This window comes from Austrofundulus limnaeus, unplaced genomic scaffold (assembly GCF_001266775.1).
Source record: "Austrofundulus limnaeus strain Quisiro unplaced genomic scaffold, Austrofundulus_limnaeus-1.0 Scaffold142, whole genome shotgun sequence".
NCBI lineage: Eukaryota > Metazoa > Chordata > Actinopteri > Cyprinodontiformes > Rivulidae > Austrofundulus > Austrofundulus limnaeus.
In genome coordinates this window covers 355,823-374,787 of record NW_013952544.1, presented here as the reverse complement: position 1 = coordinate 374,787, position 18,965 = coordinate 355,823, and the positions used below count along the sequence as shown (strand labels likewise).

At 37.9% G+C, this 18,965-nt stretch overlaps 1 protein-coding gene across 2 annotated transcripts in view; it reads left to right on the top strand.

The window, feature by feature from the left end:
• klhdc8b (kelch domain containing 8B) overlaps positions 1–18,965 on the top strand; it is a 149,677-nt gene that overhangs the window by 86,124 nt on the left and 44,588 nt on the right. For both annotated transcript variants that reach the window (XM_014016273.1, XM_014016274.1), the window contains one exon: positions 13,319–13,483. In XM_014016273.1, the coding sequence (XP_013871727.1) occupies positions 13,319–13,483 (165 nt within the window). The remainder of the gene's footprint in view (positions 1–13,318; positions 13,484–18,965) is intronic.

Sequence of the window (18,965 nt, the reverse complement as noted above, 5' to 3'; positions counted from 1 at the left end):
GTTTAACCTCAAAAGTACAGTTTTTAAATTAAATGTTGCTGAAAGAGCAAGTTTCTGAGTGGATCTGTGCTCCACAATGCAGCCTAGGTGGAGTAGTCGAACACAGATCCACTGATCCTTCAACACAGAGCATCTTCAGAAGACAAGTTGATAAAGTAAATTTTAAAAATCTGTATTGTTCGATACAAGTGTGTATTGAACCTAAAGCACTGTTTGATACGGTTCGATACGGGTACATGTATTGTTGCACCCCTAATAGATAGATAGATAGATAGATAAATAAACTTTATTACAGACTCAAGTTCCAATTAGCATAAAAAAGAAGATAAAAAAAACACACAAAAGAATAAAAAGTACAAAAAGGTTCCTAACCATTGAAGAGGCAGTCATACCAGTGCTTCCAAAGCACAGATGAGCATTTTACTGCACTAAATGTCACATCAGTCAACTGTAAAATAATTCTATTATTAGACATATTTAAACAACAAATAAATTTGTACATAAGCCTTCTTAAAACAGCCATAAATGTGCTGACATGAGCAGATACAAACAGTTCACTGGCACTGGTCCATCTGGGCTTTTTTAACAAAAGTCGTAGTTAATCATTATAAGCCACCTTCAATCTATGAAGACTGGCTTTTTTTAAATTYCACCACAAATGTGCCGTATACAGTGAAGTACAATATGATCTGAACAAGTTCAGTTTCACTTCATCAGAACAGAATCCAAACTTACGGACAAGCATATTTGCCTGAGCATATATCAGATGAACTTTACGGTAAATGTCCTCATCATCAGACAGACAGTCTGTCAGCACATGACCAAGATATTTCACCTCATTACAGACATTCAGAAAAGTCCCAGATAGCTTAAATATTGGAAATACATTATTTTTGTCCTCTTTAGTGCGACAGATCAAAATGTTACTTTTTGATGGATTGAATTTGACATCATAAAGCTCACCATAAGCTGAACAGACATTAAGCAGCTTCTGAAGACCAGCTGAACTTGGACTAAAAACTACTGTCGTCAGCATACATGAGATGATTTATAATAGTATCTCCAACCATACAGCCAGTTCTACACAGGTTTAGCTGCTTTGAGAGGTCATTTATATAAAAAATTAAACAATATGGGATAAAATGGTTCCTTGTCTGACTCCATTGCTGACGCGAAAGGATGCAGACACACAATTGTCCCATTTAACCTGCATAGTTTGGTTAGCACACCAATAGGACAGACATCTTACTATATATTTGGGCACACCAGCTTGGCACAATTTTAAAAATAGTTTTCTATGATTTCCACGATCAAAAGTCTTAGTGGCATCTAAAAAACACAGAAAAACTGTAGAATTTTTGTGAGCTAGAAATGTTTTTGTTTCTTTCCAACTGGGAAATCTTAATATACAAATACAACTTGAGGTTTCCTCTTTATATTACATCAAAAAATACTTAATAAATTTACATTAAATTAGGATTCAGACCAAACAGTAATGTTTCATCATAACCAGCATGACAAATTAAGTCATATCTCTAGATCCACTTATAATATCAGAATGGTCTAAGTATAAAAAATGTAGCTTTTAAAGCCAGGAACCTGAAAACGTAATTACTGGTAGGTCATTTTGACCAAATTGTATTTAATCCTCATTTTGATATGATGATGGGTCACAAATATGTTAAAACAAAACTGTTTGTAAAATGCTCTCGAGTCCAATTGAACCCACTGATGGAGCATGTGATTCCAGCTGAGAATTTCATTAAATTCTTCAAGCAAGGCAAAGGAGGAGACAAGCAGCTATGCAGCTGAGCTGTCTGGGGAGTGCTTGTACATTTTCAGTGAGTCAGAAAATCAATAATGAGCTGTGGACGTTGGCTTTACAACGCTTCACGGGCTCTGGAGCTCCTGGCTTCAGGCGCTATGATGATGGTCTGTTTCTACCAATGCAGCATGCAGCTTCTGTACACAACAACCTCTTCTATAAGTTTCCTGTGCGTTATGATGAAAAGACAACGAGCTTAAAAGTTTAAGCAGAGCTACAAAATGTCTGACTGACAGTAGAGTGAAGTATTTAGTGAAAGAGTTTAATTTAAAGTAGACATAAAATGCTTTTAAATCCTTCTTTTCACATTTTAATCCTTTACTTGGGGTCTATATAAAGTGGAACTGCAACGCTTTGGTCTGAATTCCTCCTTATTTTTACTCCATTAGCCCCGCCCCTTTTCTGAGATGTGTCTCAGATCAACTCGTTTTAAGGCTGTCTTTTTAATTCCAAATGAGTTGCTTCACACCCTGCTCCCCTGCAGCTTCCAGACCGGTCCATTCTAGTTCCAAAGACAGGTTTACGGCTATACAGCTGCGCAGAAACTTCTTATTTACAAACTAATTAAAAGATGTCAGCAAGGGAAGACTTGTCCATCCAGCCTTACATGTTGGAGCCAGGGGAGAATGAAGACCACCAAATTGTATTTAGAAGTTCTGTTGCAAAAACTGTGACATAAAGTGTCAGAAAATAGAGAGCAGATTGAAAAATATGATCTGAACAGAATATAAAGATATCTTTGCAGCACTGGGAGAAACTAAATTAAACTTTTCTGCACTCGTAGGGACTCCAAGTCCACAACAAAATGCATTTAATGCCTAAAAAACTTGATTTTGCATGATTTGTACCCTTTAAAAACACAATAGTCTTGGTGTAAATGAGAGGAAATGTGACAAATTAATGATGAGTCAATTTTCCATAATTTACTAGCGTGAGCCTTTGAAGACATTTTTCATAAATGTGCTTCTTACAGACCTGAAGAAGTTCAGTCTAGGCCAAATTGAAAGTAATTATCATTAGTCAGGGCAGACAGAGTAATTGTTAACCTTTTTTAACTACAAGATCCCTGAAGCATGTTGTGTTAGAGCTGCTAAGAAACTTAATGCTTTCAGAAAAAAAGGAAAGGGAACACCTAATGGCATCTTTTATCAACATGAAAAGCTTTAAACTTTTACTTATATTTGTCTTCTAAATTTCCCGCTGTAACAGACAGAGGTGTAGAGGTTTTCTCGGACAGAGCTCTGGGAGTTGTTTGGAGGGTTTAGTCCCATTCTGTGCAGAGTTAAATGAACACTCGTGAGGCGTACTCTTTGAGCCAAATACCTCTGCACAACAGGAAAGGTCGAGACACGGATGAGGAAATTGAATAAACTGGATGGTGTTTCTCTCCCGAGAGATGAAGGGCTCACAGATATCAACATGAACTGATTTTACTTTAAGGACATCTACTTTATCACACTTCAGCTGAGACTGATGACTGTGAATATAAAGTGGATATAAAATGAGTAAGAGGAAATCTTTTCATTTTTGTTGACTTTACAGGAAATGTACAGYACTGTTTGTAGCACAGATCAGCAGTTTTACCTTCAGGACACATATTGTATCGAGGCATTAAAGCTTCTCTGTTCGCAAGCTCCAGCCTGATTTATGGAAAACTGCTTATGCAGGAGTTTGTTAAATTATATTCCTTGCTTCTTCGAATAAAGTTCAAAAAGCATCACAACACCTTTGTTGTATCTTTTATTTCCTCAAGTTGGATCAGATGTTTTTTTTCTTGCTTTATTGTGCTTTATCCTGTCTTCAAACGTTTGCAGCAAGTCTTCTTTTAGTATCACTGTAAGAAAATTTAGTGTTCATTAACTGAAATCGAGATGAAACCACATAAATATTGGAAAGATTTAAATGTGAAGAGAATGAGGACCGTACAACACCAGTGACTGGAATGAACGGAGGTTTAATGCTGTCAGTGCAAGCAGGAAACCCACGTTGCGTGAAAACCGGAAGTCCCGGCCTATATACATGATCTTCAGTGCCTGGTACGCCCACTACTGGCCTACGGCTGAATCGCAGACACTCAGACAAAAAACCTGCACTTATGTTTAACGTTTTGTTTATTTATGTGTTGTGATAGTGTTTCGGGCATGTATCTAAACTGTTTTAATCAAGACATAACAATAGTCAAACAATGGATTATAAAAGTCAATACTTAAAAAGGAAAACTAAGAAAATGGTGTTGTGCTTTTAAAATCAGTATCTAGCACGACTAATAAATTTCTTCACCACATTGTTATAATTTTGGTGGAAACAGTTTGGTTAAAAACATAAAAAGAAAAGTCCCGACTCTCACGTTCAAAGGTTGAAAGTTGGCAGCCTTTCCTGAACTTGGAGAGCTTCCTGCAGCTGACTTACCCCGTACGGTGCCAGGAAGAAAAAAAACGARGGAGACGCTGAAATGCAGAACCCAGAGCTATGAATAACAAAAGATGAGCATAAATTTCAACACGTGGAAAAGAGGAGGATTGACAGGAATATGGGAAATAATTTCACAAGAGCTTACTTTTTCATTCTGATAGTAGAGCGTTATTATTGAGGGGCTTTTATTTGATATTAAATTTCCAATGACTTTCTGATTTGTGAGCGTTTCTTGAGCCCCGGAAAAAAAAAAGAGACCTCGTGTATCTCTGTGGCGATAATGCTTAATTGAATGCTGTGATTTGACGGTTCATTTCAAGTGAAGGAATTGTGAGAGCAGTGTTCACTCATCCCTGAACACATTACTGTCCCTCCGGAGGGGGGAACGAGGGTCCACACAGCTCTGTGGTTCTGTCGGAGCTGGCCCTGCTGCACGTTATTTGTCCTAAAACGAATACAGAGTACCATCAATTAAATGAAGCAAACTCGAAACACGTCTCAAGGAATGAACTCAAATAAGAGAGACACTTTTGAAACATGCAAATACAAAACCTGCTGTGCCTTTTTAATTTTTATTTTTTATAAATGCAGCACTCTTAGTTGCTGTCAGATCCAGTGTGATCTCAGTCTGAAACAGGAATTAACCGTTTTATTGGCCTCCAAATCATAAGCTCATTTCCATGACAGTGGATTTTCTAAATCACAGCCTGATGTGTAAATTAGACAGAGGCTCGCTGCTGCCAGGTACCCACATAACGAGAGAAAATAATAATAATAAAAAAAATTAATGAGCTGCAGTGCCAAAAGGCAGATACAGTAATTATGATTCTGAATCCCTGCCCTGGTGGCACCGCGGTGCAGCAGGTGCAATACTGTCTTATTAATCATTTGTTTCAGGAAGATCGAATGTCAGGCAGCAGAGAAGTAATGGTTGAGGTGTWGGYAAAAAYYSMRTTTTMTGAGTTAATTAAAGCAAAGCAGCATCTCTCAAGAGTAAATGAAAGTGAACAGTAAGGAAATTAGCAGCTTCCTGTTGGTGGATTTGTTCCGAGGAGGTGAAAAACTGTAATTCTGTCTGTTTAAAACTAAGATTTTCTCTTGTTTTTCTTCTTTTTTAACAGCTTCATATATTATTTTTCAGGTTCTCAGACAGAAAGTGGTATTCATGCATTCAATTATGTTAAAGAACACGGCAAAACCTTTGCAAAACAGTCATTTCTACCTGATTTGGTTTTCTTTGCTGAAAGGCTTAAAAGTGCTGCAAAGACAAGAAGTTTATAAAGTGCAAATCTAAAATTAGAAGTTATACTATACTAAGTTTATAAAGTGCAAATCTAAAACTAGAAGCAGAGAAGCCTAAATAAAGAAGAACATTTTGACAGATACAAAGTACCCACCAATAAAGACAAAGTTTTGACTTTAAAAAGTTGAAATGTTGGAAATGTTTAGAGTGAGTGGGTTCCCTTGGGGTCTTCTGTGTAGTGTTTTCATGTTCTCTCTATACGTGCATCCTGTCACTGATCAGAATCCTGCTCGTTAGGCTAATTGGCATTAGGTGCGCCTGCATGTGTGTGTGTGCCTGTCTGTGCTGGCCTGCGATGGACCGCTAATCTGCTCTGGGTGTATCTGCCTCCCATCTGTTAGCTGCTGGAACAAGCACCGGCCCTCTGCAGCCCTGAACAGGATTAAGCAGGTAAAGAAATTAGATTTATGTATGGATGTTTGCTGGGATACAGAACTGGAAACAATGCAGCCGTGATGAGAAAGCAACGGAAAGACTAAAGGAAAATATGAAAAATGTGAAATAATAAAAGAGGAAGAACAGTTTAATAGGATAATAAGAAAGATTAAAAGCCACCTTTCTGTTTTTTTAAACCAAAACTATCTTGCAGTGAAAAATGACCCAACGAGTCAACGAGCTAGTTTGGTCAAAGTAAAGTTGTTAGCCCTCAGAGTTTGTGCTGTAAATTGCTGTGTCCAAATTCAGGGACTGTGTCCTTCGAAGGACTTGGCCTACACTGTCTAATGCTGCGTTCCAGTAGTCCTGGGAAGTGGTAATTTCCCTGTTCCCATTGGTAGATTTAAACTGGAACGTCCCCTCCAGTGGTAATATTCCACTGGTATAGTAGAAGAAATGAAACTGCCCCCATTTTCAATTTCAAGATGGTGGCTACACTCAGCTTTAGAAAGTTAACTCCGTAACTTTTACTATTAATTATCTTTCTTAAATTTTTTGTGCATGTTTAATCACTCGCACGAGTAGTGTGTTTTCTTTGCAATACTGTACGTGTTAAAATCACTGTTTATTTGCATGCTGTACGTAGTAGAGCTCTCTTTTTGTCATTGTTTATATTGTAGCAGTGCTGTAGCTAGGTTAGCGGCAACAGTACAATCACCTGTCGGCTAACTGGAATGCAGTTTCGTGTGGTTTGTTGGGAAATGATGTCACTACCATTTACCAGTTCCCGGAATACGATGTAAATGGAACGCAGCCTGAGTGGGCCGAGTCCTTGGTCGACCGCGAAGACCAAAAAAAAAAGTGGCTGTGAATTTGGACGGTCTAGTCCTCCGCTTTATTCCCATACTTACTCTGGAATATGTTCTGTGGCCTAGCTAATGTAACAARGCTAAACAGAAGCAAAACCAGATCGGAATTTGCAAAATACCAGTACAGTAGTGTTTTTAATTAATATCACAAAACAACATGCTGTCGGCCGCGGACATGATGGTGCCTGCTGCAAACAGGAGGGAAAAAGTGGAGAACTTGTTTCTGGTGGCAGAGCAGGTTGGAAGATGATTATTTGATGTTATTTATTGTTTTATTTTATGACATGTTAAATTATTTCCAAACTGAGGTTTTGAATAAATCCGTAAAACTTAAAAAAATCTGTGGGATTGCTCTATACATCCGTATGCCTGCAAAATTGCAAAATCATGGAAAATTTGTGTAAATTACGGACAATCTGTACAACTTGACATGTATGGATAAGGTGGGCAGAGAAGGATCCATCGGACCCGTCCCTCAGATCGGGGCAAAAGAAGGACGCATTTATCGGCTGCATCGGAGGTGTCTCGGAATTTTGACAGCCTCCGGCGCAACGCTGTGACGTAAGCGGGCGACGATTTCGACCTTCAGAGGAGGCAGCCCCTGATTTTAGACACAGAAAATGACTCAGTTTAGCTCAACGTCCTCATAATGCTCTGAGGTATACTGTAGCTATTTCACGGCTGTAGGTTGGCTCCAAAATTATTCACTTGTAGATGTAAATCCTCATAAAATTACATTTAAATCTGTCCAGTGGTTTATGGGTTATTTTGCTAACAAACATGATTGACTCTAACAGTTATTATCAAAAGTTTAAATAAAGAAGTTCAGTTTTAGAATTAAGAGAACCGTTTGGTTTGACTCCAAATGTTAATCAGTCATAGATTCATCTTGAAGAAATTTATAGTTATTACAGATTAGTACTGATGGTAGAAGCACAACACTAGATTATTAGGGTTTCATTTTTTAATGTTTGATCTATTATGTGTTAATTGATAAAGAGTAGTTACATGTCCGAATTATAAACAACACATAAGTGAAACGTTATAACATTAAGTTGAGATTTTTGTATGAATGCCCGTGATTCAGCCGTAGGTCAGTAGGGGGCGAACGCGGGCATTGAAGACTCTATAAATGGATCAACTTCCTGGTTTGCRGGCAGTGTGTGGTTTCCTGTCAGCAGTGGCAATAAATCCTCACTCCAGAATTCTGGTTTTGTATGGTTTTATCCCGTCTAACAATCATATTATTTAACATTGGTGGTTTTCTAGTGACTTCAGTCTTTGAACGCTAATATTTCTTACAATCTGATGGGTATTTTCTAAGAGTTTTAATAAAATCTTTTCACTGGTTTATGTGATATTTTGCTAACAGTACAAACAAAACCATTAAATCAGGGCTATTCAACTAAATCACTCCGAGGGCCACAGTTACTGCAGGCCAACAGCTGAGGGGCCGAACATCCAGCATTTAAAGTCGTCATGTAAATAAACAAMTATTACAAAGATCTGTTACCTTTGAAATAGTTTATTTTTGCTGCATTTTATCATGAATACAACATACAGAACCCTGTTTAATAATTAATATCAAAAACAAAAAGTGCATAGAAATGTTTTTTTACCAGCTTCTTGCCAAGATTCAGATGTTTCTGTAACCACACACCAATGTCTAACTAAAAGAACTTATATGAATTAAAGTAGAAAAGCAGAGGTTTGGACTTAATAGATGAATGAACCAATTGGCGGGCCGAACTTTTAAAAGCATTAAAGTGTCTCACTCTGGCCTCTGCAGCAGGCGACATAAAGAGTTCTAAAGAATTACAAAAGAAGTATCTTTTGAGAGAATCTGATTCTCACAGTAAAGATAAAAAAGAGCTGGAGTCTCTCACCTCTCAGTTCCTGCTGAGTCCAGCTAACAGCAGGAGCAGGAGTTATTGATCTGCGATCGACGAGTTCATTAGCAACAATGTGGTGCCCTTTAAAGGTCACGGGGGGTGCTTTTCTTTTTGTCGCTGCGGTAGCATGAACCTTCAGGCTGTCATTACGGGAACACGGGGCAGTTTCGTCCCTGCTGAGGTCCAGATGGAAAACTATTAGCTGCAGTGGTTACTTCACTTTGCTCTCAGTTCAGACAGAACAAATAATAAATAAATCAAAAAGACTCCAGTAAAACCAAGGCCACTTTAAAGGGAAATGTCCAATATGTTCATATTTATCTTCAAGAATGTGCTTTAATGATTTTACATGATTTATAGCAACACAATAAAAACATGTATTCAATAAATTAGAGGCCTGCAGGAGCTGATGTCTTATTCAGACTCAGCCTCCTGACATAAAGTCAAATTATGTCCTCTACTTTTATGTGAAGAAATAAACTAAAAAAGAAAACTCCACGTAGATTTCTTCTATGTAGTAAAATCAAAGCTTCAGTTTGGTTTGATTCAGTTTTATAAGACCTAAAAAAAAAATACATTTCTGCTGCTTTTCGGAGCACTCAGGGCCAAAATTGGCTGACATGCTATTTTTTATTATTCAAACAAAACCTAAAATATTCCTGAATTTAAAATGATCTTTATTTCCCTTTGATCGRGACAAAAAAATAATTAAAACACTTTGCTTGTTTTATTCCCTTTTCCCCCCAAACAAAAAGACGTTAAACAAGTGCAGCCATGTGTGGATTTATTTACACAATGCATTCACTTGACTTTCAAACACGTCGAGGGAAAGCAATCCGTTTTCCTGATTGCTGACCGTTTTATCTGCCGTCACTATCAGGCCAGTCTGCCTGAAAATTGTCCAATTCCAGTTCCAGCTGTCCAATTTCTGCACACCTAAAATGTAATACAAGTCACATTTACAGACATCTTTCTGGCTTTTTAACCAAATCATGGCCAGATATATTTTACAAAGAAGAGTAAGACCAAATACTTCAGGGATAAACTAAAAGTAACAAAACAAACGTCATACAAACTCTATAGAAACAAGTTTTAAACTAATTCATGCTCAACTACAATAATTGGTGATTTAATGTAYTATTTGATCTCACATAACAGCTCTAACTTTTTTTCACCTCTGCAACCAGAGAGCACCCCACAGAGCAGTGTGCTGTATTAAGAGGGAAGCAAATGGATGAGCAGTAATGGAAAGAGATGAGAGGAAAGAGGATAAAAGGACAAAATGATGGACTAGAGAAGAAAGGAGGGTAAAAGGGGACGTCGGAAGCAGTCAATTAAATCAAATGTGGGGAAAGGGATGAAAGGAAACGAAGTGTAAAAATAAAAGCTGGGAACAAGCAGTAAGACATAAGAGAGACCACTGATAAGTACACTGAAGGATGCTCTGTAAAAGAATCAAAGCATCAAACTGCATCAGACTTATTAAAGAAGAGGACAGAAACATAAAGGTTTTCATTTGTTCCTTCTCTTGTGAATTGTSGGTTTTGTGCGTCGTTGTTTGTGTTGATTATATGAATCAGRAGCGAGACGGATGAGGATATGTCGGCTCTGAAAGCTTTCTCTTTAACCGTATTTTGATGAGTGTACTCCAGGTTGTGACTCAGTGCTCCGACTTTGAGCTTTGATGGATTTTGTTTAACAACATGACAAACGGCCAACCCATATCACCAGTCTGTATATTTCCATCTGGTTGCCATGGAGTCTCCCGGGGTGATGGGCACATAAAAGACCCTTGGTTTCCTTAATTAGAAGAGATCGGTCGTGCTTAGACCACAGCCTAATTTCCTCCCAGTCTCACATTAAAACGTGGAAATGCTACGTGGCTCTGCAGGATGAAGCATTGTTTCACAATAAAGGTAATGAAATGTTCGGGTTTCTTTTCTCTGGGTGATCAGTGACAATGTGAGAAAATAAAAAGGGAGATTTGTGGTCAATTGCCAGCAGCTGTGTTTTACAGCAAGACAGGYAGTAGGTGTCCCAAGCCAATTTTATTTGTGCTGGAAGAGCTGGAACGCCCCACTCCAAAATCCAAAATAAATTCAACATGGATGCTAAAGTTAAATAAACTACTAGTTTTTAAGTCTCTAACTACACAGTACTGTACTTCCTGTTGTAAGGAATGTGTTGCTACAGTTTTTAAATACATAAAATACAGAGAAACATGACCCATCTAGAACGAGGGTTCCTAACACATTTGACCTCGGGGCCCAATTTGTTGAACATAAAGTGGGACGAGGCCCAGTCAGACATTATCAATGTACCGATCAGAATAACAAGTATTCTAAAGCTTGGTTTAATTTGTATTTTATTTTCATTATAACTAAATTAAATACACTTTCAATTTAAWAGTAAAACTCCTGTCAAATAAACACAAAACATGATTATGACAAACATTTTTTTATATTGTAACCTGCCCTGCAATTATTTGATCAAATACAATGGTCAACGCAAAAATAATGTTTTATTTACATATACAATCACAAAAATAGACAATTGAACAAAAAAATTGTAGTCACAAAATAAATACATTCAAAATGTTCAATGTAAATGTTTAAAAGAATAACCTGTAAAATTAAATCTGAAAAAATGCAAAGGAAACTAAAGCCTTTTTAAGCATTTGCATGGTAGAACCAGAAGCTGCTCCTCATATTAGTGACAAACAATAACCGTAACAACAGCTTTTTGACAAGTTTAAAGTTCAAAATACATTCAAAATGTTTAAAAATAAACTACAAAAAAAATTTAAAGTGAAAATTAAAATATAGTTGTGTCCGCAACTGTATTTGATAATGTTTTGAACTTTTAAAATATTGCATGGTGGAATCAGAAGCTGCTCTCCATATTAGAGACAAACTTCTGCCTTTTTTTGACTGGTTGCTTTCATTTTTGTCTTCTAACTTTAATTTAAAATAGGTTTCCACTCTCGGCAGGTTTTTAAGGTTCTATATTAAAAAAGTTGTTAAACATCTAAGTTGTGCACTACCGCTACTAGTGGTGAGAAAGTGTATTGCGCCTTATTCAAAATAAATGCGGTCCCGCGGCCCTCTGCAGCCCAAAGTTAAAAACTGTTGTTCTTTTGAGGCCCTCGGCCGCGGCCCATAGGTTAAGAATCTCTGTTCTAGAAGACACTATCACTATAGGCGAACAGGCTGTTCCGTGTTGATGCTCCCCCTGGTAGTTCAGAAGTCACAGACAGAGACGCTCTCTTCTCCATCAAACACACTTTCAGAGAACATCAATCTGTGCCGGATTATGGACTCTCATCCATTACAGAGAACAAAATCCGATCATGTACGTCTTTTTAAAGGTTTAAGTTTCAAAATAAAAGTCTTACTTGTTGGATTATTTTAGCAGGTATTTGTGCCAATAAAGTTTATTTCCTCCTCTGCACGTATAAAAAGAGGAGCTCATGGAGCTCAAAAAAAAAACATTGAAAGTTTAAATCTGGTGTTTTGATTTAAGAAACCCTCAGAAACCACACCCCCACAAAAAACAAAAACAAAACAAAAAAAACCTGGATTTTGAGACTTTTATAATCGTTACACTCATAAAAATGGTTACGTGAAGTTGTACAAATTGTGATGATGATGAGGGTAAAAGTACTTTAAAAGCCTGTTACATAAAGAAAACACAGTTCTCTCTCTTTACAAGTGTAAAGGAGCTTCCAAAGCTCTTTGCAAATTCTGTGATAAAGCCTAAAAAGTCCCCGGTGATGTGCTGATCCTGCCGCGCGGCTTCCCTCCAAATGCACAAAGCCATGCTTCATGCTAGGAAAGTGTTCTCACTGCACCATTTACCTAATATACAGCAGTAAAATTGAATTTACTCAGTCACAACAGCTGAACTGCCTGCGGATTGCTGCATTCCGAGAGACAGATTTATTGTTGCTTTGTTGTTCACAGTTTAAGTCACAGCTCTGAGGATCCATCATCTGTCTGAGTGACTCAGGCGCTCCGTCGCTTTTCCACATCTCTCTTTTTGTGTCGCTCTTTCATGCTTTCGCCACYTTTGTGTTGACATATAACTTTCATCGCTAACGCGTTGTTCGAATAAAACTTTCATCACTTCAGTGTTCTTTTGTTTCCACTCTCTTCTGCTGCTTTGATTTTATCTCCTCCCTTTCATCCCCCTTTTTCCCCTTCTTCTCCCCCTGCGGTGTTTCAGCTGGATGATCAGGTTTGCTTGCTCAGCGGTTTTCTCTCCCCCACCACTTTCCCCACCTTCTCCCTGTATTCTAATGACACTGCAGCAGTGCAAGATGTTCGTATCTGTCCTTGAGAAATRCTTAGTCGCAGGTCATTTCTCAGACAGACGGCAGAAATAAATAATGCAGATTGTTTGGAAGAGAAGAGGGATGAGTCAGAAAGCAAACCTTACAGCTATAGAGCAGTAATGACAGGAGAAAAGGGCACAGCAATGCATCATTTTTTTGTCCGTTTGCAGGATGAAGCAGTATTTTTTCCACAATTTACTTCATAATGAACAAATAATGAGTCGGAGTGCAAATATGTTTGCTATAAAGCCAGTAAATAGTAACAGTTTGTGATTTGAAGCCAATTTTCGTCTTCCTGTGTCTCTGCAGATGGGAAGGTGTATGCCCTGGGCGGTATGGGGGCCGACACGACGCCTCAGGCTTTTGTGCGAGTTTACGTTGCAGAGAGGGACCAGTGGCAACTGGTGACCTCCATGCCTACGCCGCGCTACGGAGCAACGCCGTTCGTGATGGGAAACAGAATCTACATGATGGGTAAGACATGGAAACCTTCATCTTCCTCATCGTTTTAGAGTGAAAATTGCAGGCGAAACCAGGCTTTTCCTTACATGTTATGAAGATGTAAGAAAAGCTTGTGGTTTGCACAGCCTCACAAGTAATAATCTACTGTAGTTTATAAAAAAACAGCGACAGAAAACGCTTTTCCATTGCACTCATCACCCTGGTAACAAATACAATACAGATAGAATGTTTGGCACTTTCTAAAATTGATGCTTCTGCCAGTCACTCACATGAAGACATCACAAGGCATGTTTCCATCCAATGTTAATGCACATTTTGAGCAAACTTTTAAATTTTGCAAAAAAATAAGAAATGCGCATCAGTGTTGTTTCTATCTGGTTTGGAGCAAATCAACCAGTCTACACAAAGTGTAATTACGTCAGACATTGATGTTGAACAGGAAGTAAAGTCTCAAACTCACAGGGACACATCTCAGGACAATGGAGAGAAGTTATCAGGAAAGTWGTAATTATTCTGTCATATCAGCTAGAGTTGGTGATGTTACTGCTGTCTGGAGATGCAGACAAAAGAAACGCAATTCCTTTCGCGTTACGGGAAAACCTGCGAAGACGCTGACAGCGGGAGAAGTGTCCAGCTGCAGCCGCTACAAAACTGGTTAATCATGTGAGATAAATGTTTGCTACATCCAAACTTATACAGAAAACGTGTTTCCATCTCCGCTTTTATGCAATAACTCTTTTTCGGAAAATCCAAAAACCACCTCAAGTGAGCGTAAAAGCCTTTTTGCAAAATTGAGGACGCTTTTGCAAATTTAGCCACTTTCCATCCACCTTTTCTAACACGATACTTCAAAATGTGCAAAAAAAATTGTTGATGAAACATGGCTACTAACACGCTGTTGAACCTGCAGCTATCCTGCAATGAACAAAAACTGTTTCACACAGGAACACCTGGATCCAGACATGCAGGTATTTGTAAAGAAAACAAAATTACGTTTATTTAATTGTTTGGAATATAAAAAGCAAAATAATAACGTAGACCTTCTAACTGTCACTTCATTTTATCCTTAGACTTTGTTAATCAGATAATAAAAACTATTAGCACGATAATGATTGTTTAACTCATGATCAAAGTGACCTTTTGATTTATTTTTGTTAGGATCCAAGTGTCACTCTGTTTACACTGAAACCCCTTTCTAAACTGATTTTATCTGTTCGGCACTTTGAGAGCTGAGAAGCAAAGTGATGGAAAAACAAAAGAGCTTCTTTCAAACTCCAGGAGGCTCAAAGACTTTAAGCTGTAACTCAGCTTAAAGATCGAGACACACGATGAACCTGAAATCCAAAATATTTCAGCTCCGAACAATCTCAGGTTCAGAAAACGTATTTATTTATTTATTTATTTATTTATTTATTTATTTATTTATTTATTTATTTATTTATTTATAGACTCAATTTCATCTAGTCTGAATTTTGATCATTTTCACTAAAAAATTTAACGTATTTTCCACTTTATGAAAACCGACTCCAATAATTACTTAATGAAACAAACAGTCCTTAAAGGAATGCATATCCTCAACTCCTTGCACACCAAAGTTTTAAATAAAGATTTATCATGAGCTGGTGGTCTTTAGAATATGTGCTGGGTGTTAGTCTCAGCTACTACCACACCAAACCTCAGCTCAACAAATGTCAAAGGTTGATCAGTAAAAACAGCCAATTCAGTTGCTTTTTTTACTTTGATTGTTCCTTGTGATATAAGTAAAAGTGACAAGTTGATGTTATTTCTGAAGATAAATAGTTTTAAACTTAAAGGCTTTAATGGTTGCAGACTGAGGGTTTTCGTCCTGACTGGACCTTGACCATGAGGGATTTGATATTTTCTGCCTGTGTGAACCAGTTGCCTCACTGACCCCAAAGCAGCTTATTACAGCTTGAAGTAATGTTTAGACCCTCTGATCATGTGACCCATCAGTTGTTTTATCGAGTGGCCTTGAACGTGATGTACTGCTGGATTACCAGCCCAACAAKACAGCTGCTTTTTACTGGGAGTCCATATTTTAAGCAGAGCTGTCAGAAAAATCAGCGGTGCTTCCAGTTCAGCCTTTTTCATTCATCAAACTGCCATCAGGGTCTTTATTTGAGCTAGCCTCCAATTTTCCCCTGTGGATTGATGGGATAKCTTCAGAGAATTGCAGGATAACATTTCATCCCAGAAAAGGCTGTAGCTGACACACGGCTGTGTGCTTTATGGGCAGGAGTCGGACACAACATGATGCTGGACCCTGCGCCCTCAAAACTGAGAACACAAAAACATACAGAAACTAACAGAGCCCTGCTTTATGAGAACACAARATTTCCTGAAATTATCCCAGAAARATAGAGCCAAGAGCTGATCTACATGAGTCTGTTTTTCTTTTTGTTTGTTTTATGTTTTACAATCACACGACTGTTATCATCTTATTAGGGATGCACTGATATGAAAATTGCAGCTGACATCGATATCCGATACCAATACTGCTGTTGTGGCTGATAACAGATTTTATACACACTACGRATGGAACAATGAAGATTTTCAAAATTTATTGCATCAACTTGTCTTCTGAAGATGCTCTGTGTTGAAGYATCAGMGGATCTGTGTTCGACTACTCCACCTAGGCTGCATTGTGGAGCACAGATCCACTGAGAAACTTGTTGTTTCAGCAACATTTAACTTAAAAACTGTACTTTTGAGGTTAAATAAATGTTCATAATTAATTTATATAAATTACAAGTTAAGAAGGGCATGGACATTTCTCTTTTTTGTTACGAAAAAATATTGAACTATGAGAGTATCAAAGCGAATCGTGAATTATCTGTATTGTTGCACTCTATCTATCTATCTATCTGTCTGTCTGTCTGTCTGTCTGTCTGTCTGTCTGTCTGTCTGTCTGTCTGTCTGTCTGTCTGTCTGTCTGTCTGTCTGTCTGTCTGTCTGTCTGTCTGTCTATCCATCTATCCATCCATCCATCCATCCATCCCTCTATAACTATATCTATATATCTATCTTTCTCTCTGTGTGTATGTATACATACGCACAAACCCGCTTGTATCTTGATACTGTAAATAAACGACCAGACCACTGACATGGCTCTACTTCAGTTATTCCTGGCTGTGCAGCATCACTATCCTATCATGATCAAACAGATACCACATAACCAGCCTCCAGAAACACAAAGGACAACAAGCAGGAAATCAATATCAGAAGTTATAATTTGCCCAGTTTTACTAATCAGACCAATACCGATGTGCTATAAAATGACCAACATTGGCTGAAATCAATGTTATATTTTATATTATCTTCTTCCTAAAATAATGACCCAAGTCTTTTTTTCTTTTTCAGGAAACAAACACCTTAACCAAAAATGTACCAGATAACATGTTTTAGAATTCCTGACAAACTTGAAAAAATGACTTAGGCCGTTATTTAAGGGAAGTGTCAATATTAAAGTGGTTATTGTTTTGGGGGTTTTATTCATTTTTTGTTCTTWTGCCATATGTTGCAATAAACCTCTATTAGAGCACAAAAAACCTTTTTTTTCCAAGGCGTCAGTAAAAATTGTTCACAGCTTTAACTTTAGCTCCTGGCAGCTCCATTGATGATTTATAAAGAACTAAACYAAGCACTGTGCTGTGTTTCTGGACYGACAGGAAGTGGTTTTGGAATGGTGGACAGCAGGCTTTGTGCGCTGCAAGTCAACACAGAAGACAGATAGTTTTTTAAGCAGCTCCAAAATAGATGCAGCTAAAGCAGAATATGCATTCTCACTGTACYTCAGCACACTAACTAATCTTATTATGGCAGGAGTTGATATTTCCTGGCATGCGCACAGGACAGAGAAGGATGGCTACTTTACAGAGCAGCAACACACTCATAACTCACATGCATTTGAAATAAGGATCTAATCTTATTGTAAAGTGGTTTGCATAAATACTCATTTCAGGTTAATATATCTCCTTGACTTAGTTTAGCTCTTTGTCTCCCTCTCTCTCCACTTGTGCTTGTTTGCTGATCTTGTTAAGCTCATATTTTCATGCTGCTTCTTCAGCTGCTGCTGCTCTTGGGGATGAGTTTGCATCAGTGGGAATGTGAACTGCCTCTGATTTAAGTCCTCTGACTTCTCAGTGACTTACTGGTATATGACGCAAACCGTCAGGCTTCACGCAGGGTGAGTGCCGGTGTGGAAGCTTTAACTATTTGAATTAAAGATTTAGCCGCTGAGCCGGGGGTGGTGGTCAACGTGTGCAGCTGAAAAATGCATGTCAGCAAGTCGAGGGTCGAAACTCGTTCTGTGAAACAAGAATGTTAGAATAAAAACCTCCACAACTACTGAAAAWAGAGCAATGTTAATTTTGACACATTTTATTTATTGGAAATAGAGCTGAGCAAAATGACTAAAAAATAGCTTTATCATAATCTATTTATCTGTACTTTTAAATCCTTCTTAATGACTGTTTTATGAATGTTTAATTGAACACTATAAACCAGAGACGGGCAGCTTAAATGATGGAAGGGGCCACACCAGAGGGCAACACAACGCTGCACACTTACCCAAATATGATGAAACTGTCATCAAATTTTTATTTAATTAGTATTCAGTGCAGTAAATTAACTTTTTTCATGCTCAAATGCATGTAGAGCTGTTGTTTTTATAAATTGATTAATAAATCTGAATCCTAAACGTTTGAAGCAAACTAAAAAAACWCTTTCTTCAACATAAGACTTCTTAAGCACAGACTCCTGTGTGGTTCTGGTAAAAAGTCTCTGTTTATTGAATTGCGACTTCAATCAACTTCTCATATTTAGCTTTGTGCAACATGTAGTGATGACTTATGACTTATATTAAAATCCTTCATGGCAGACAGCGTCTCTAATCGCACTTAACACAGAGGTCTGCCTTGAAATTATGTGAACAGATAATTTACATCACATAATTACATATTTTTGCCTGAAAGCACACAAATCAGCTCCTGCAGCTTTAGGGCTGCACAATATATCATAAATTTATAGTCATCGCAATAACAAACAGTGCAATAGGTACGTATATCGCAAAATCGTCATAAACTACAATAAATGGTTGGCTCAAACATTTGCAGTTAAGTTTTGTCACTCAGCCGGAAGCTTGAAGTATTTCATTAATCAAATGGAGCTCTTCATGTATTTGACCAACTGGATGGTTCTCTTTATGGAAAAAAATCATACTGGAATGGAAATTAAAGGGGCAATATCATGTAAAATCAACTTTCTTGAGTTCTATATCATGTTATAATGTTATACTCTCATAAAAAACATGCCCAAAGCCTTGCTTTGACTCATTCGTGCATGTTTGAGAAATCCTGCAGCATTTTTAGGAAGCCATGCTGAGGAGCAAAACGACAGGTGGGGACCAGAAACGTCCCTGGAACTTCCTCATGCCTCATGGCAGAGCGCACCCCCTCCCCACACATCCCGTCCA